Source organism: Bison bison, unplaced genomic scaffold (genome assembly GCF_000754665.1).
Source record: "Bison bison bison isolate TAMUID 2011002044 unplaced genomic scaffold, Bison_UMD1.0 scf7180017864439, whole genome shotgun sequence".
Lineage (NCBI taxonomy): Eukaryota > Metazoa > Chordata > Mammalia > Artiodactyla > Bovidae > Bison > Bison bison.
The window spans coordinates 3,993-6,564 of NW_011495001.1; the positions used below are offsets into that span (position 1 = coordinate 3,993).

Sequence of the window (2,572 nt, forward strand, 5' to 3'; positions counted from 1 at the left end):
CTATCTAGGTTGGTCATAACTTTCCTTCTAAGGAGTAAGCATCTTTTAATTTCATGGCTGCAGTCACCATCTGTAGTGGTTTTGGAGCCCAGAAAAATAAAGTCTGACACTGTTTCCACTGTTTTCTAATTTTAAAATTTATTTTTGTTATTTTTTTACCAAGTGGCACAGCACATAGGATCTTAGTTCCTTAACCAGGGATTGAACCCATGCCCCCTGCATTGGATGTATGGAGTCTTAACCACTGGACTCCCAGGGAAGTTCAAGAAATGGTATAGTTTTTAATAAACTTTTTGCCAGTGTAGAACTGTATCACAGCTGAGGGAATCATGCCTGCTTGGATTAGGAAATCACAGCTCAGGTCACCGGTTTACCTTGTGGTAGCCCCTAAATTGTAAGGAAAGGGCCTAAAAGGAAACAAAGCATCCCTGTTCTTAAGAAGGTTTCTCCGTGGATTGCCACAAAATATCATGGAGGACAAATGCAAGTTTCAGAAAAGTATGCTTCATATGATCCCATCATCCTTATTTTAATTAAAACAATGACAAAACTATTGGCATATAAATGTATATGTATGTGTTTAAAATTCATAGACAAATACAAAATAGCCAAACATAAAAATAGGAAACAAGATTGACAGTGATGGGAAAAAGTATTTATTGATGTAAATGAGATGGTTTTTAATTAATGAAAATAAAAATTAAAATCTTAAATAAAAAAATGCTTCTAAGCCTCAACCTAAACAGTGATGGTGCGGTGTTATCAAGGCTCAGGAGGAAGGACATGGTATTCTTTAGCTTCTTATTCCTCTGATCAGAGTTGGTTGGAATTAGGAAGCCAAAATAACTGGCACATACAGAGACTCACAAGACTCTGTGTACTCACAAGAGACTGCTTGCTAAACTGGGTTGTTGCCCAGTCTTCCCCATAACTCTGGTTCCTTCCTCAGACTGACTCATTAAGTACTTTTTGGCTTGGCTGGCCTCATCATTCAACCCCGAGTTCCTCCCCTCTTCCCAGATTCTCCTTTCCTTGTGGCCCTGCTTGGATCCCTCAATGCTTTGGGAGTTTAATAATGGGGAAATCCAACTCTTGTTAGATGATTGTCAGCTCCTGGGTCTCAGACAAACCATACTGAACTTTGTGCTCATCAAACAGCTTCTGGAGGGCATTGATGTAGAGTGCATGGTACTTGTCCACTGTCTCCTCGTTTGGCTTCTTTATCCTGGGAATTGGCAGGGGCTCCCCAACTGTGGGGCAGGAGAAGAGACAAGCATCAAACCTTCCCCCGCAACTCAAATTAGCATCTCTCAGAGGAAGTCACATACTGAAACTCGGTATCTTTGTCCCCTCTACCTCCTTTATTCTTTCTCCCTGCTCCAACCCCACCCTGTCCCATGTTCTCCAAATACCTAATCTCATGCATGCTTAAGAGAATGAGAGTAAATTTAGGAGAGTGCTGAAGGCACGTGTGTGAATAATGATGCCCTCATGGCAGCAGCTGAACTCTGTCTCTCCTGTGAATGGCCACAATTCTTATCTGCGTAGTTGTCCTCCCTGCCCTACCCTCAACCACAACCACCGAAATTCCCATTGCCCATTCCAGCTGTGTGCCAGGCCCCCTGGGACTTGAGGGCTGGATGGGGGGCATCAAGGACCAGGGTGGTCCAAAGATGCTGGAAAGCTTACCAACTGTGGTAATGGGATGATTGAAAGGCAGGAATCCCCAGGATCCTCGAGTGAGGCCCCGTCCATGGAAGGTACAGACACTTAGTCTCAGGAGTTTTTTCAACGTGTCCTGGAGGGCTTTTTGGAAGAACCTTTTCCATGTGCCCTCAGGGAAGGTCTCTTGATTGTGAACTTCATTCTGTCCAAAGGAATAGGAAGGGACAAGGTATGCTCTGCAAAGAGACAGGCAGAAGTGTGAGTTCTTCCAGGAAGCTCCCCACAGTGAAACCCTCTCCAAGGTAGGAAAGCTTTACAATGGCCCCATTATGGGACAAGAGTCCAAGCACCCAAGCATCTCCAGCCTTGTGTATTATCCTTGCTATGCTCCACATCCCTCCAACTGAACATTTTGAGTGGAGTTGCTGCACTTTGTCCTGTGATGGGAGGAAATGAATCACTAATCTCAGGAAATCTAATTGCCTAAATTGTACACATCCAGAAGATCTTCCTAAACTGTGTGTCTGGACACGTCACTCCTCTCTTGAAAACTCTTCCCAGAACTCCTCACTTTGTACCAGGCACTTAGCGTGGCCTACATGCTCCAGCCTTGCCTACCTGGCTAGCTTCTTCTCTCCCCAGCCCTTTGTCACAGTCCGCTTAGCCATACTAAGTGTGCTAAGTTCACACTCATCTAATGCGTCTTTGTACGTCCCACTCCCTCTGCCAAAAATGCCTTCCCCCTGTCTTCACGTGGCTTACTCTATTTCACCCTTCACTACTCAGCTCCAGTTTCATCCCCTTGAGTCACCTTCAGTTCTTTGACCGCCTCCAACTTCTCCCACCCCCAACCCCTGCATCTAGTGCTTGCTTCTTTCCTATACTAACACTACCCCAACTCTGTACT

At 44.8% G+C, this 2,572-nt stretch overlaps 1 protein-coding gene across 1 annotated transcript in view; it reads right to left on the minus strand.

Moving 5' to 3' along the window:
* Positions 1 to 1,095: 1,095 nt before the first annotated feature.
* Positions 1,096 to 2,572, minus strand: part of DGAT2L6 (diacylglycerol O-acyltransferase 2-like 6) — a gene marked incomplete at its 5' end in the record, with an annotated part of 5,744 nt that continues 4,267 nt past the window's right edge. The window contains 3 exons of the mRNA XM_010858792.1: positions 1,096 to 1,250; positions 1,690 to 1,901; positions 2,284 to 2,324. Of these exons, the coding sequence (XP_010857094.1) occupies positions 1,096 to 1,250; positions 1,690 to 1,901; positions 2,284 to 2,324 (408 nt within the window). The remainder of the gene's footprint in view (positions 1,251 to 1,689; positions 1,902 to 2,283; positions 2,325 to 2,572) is intronic.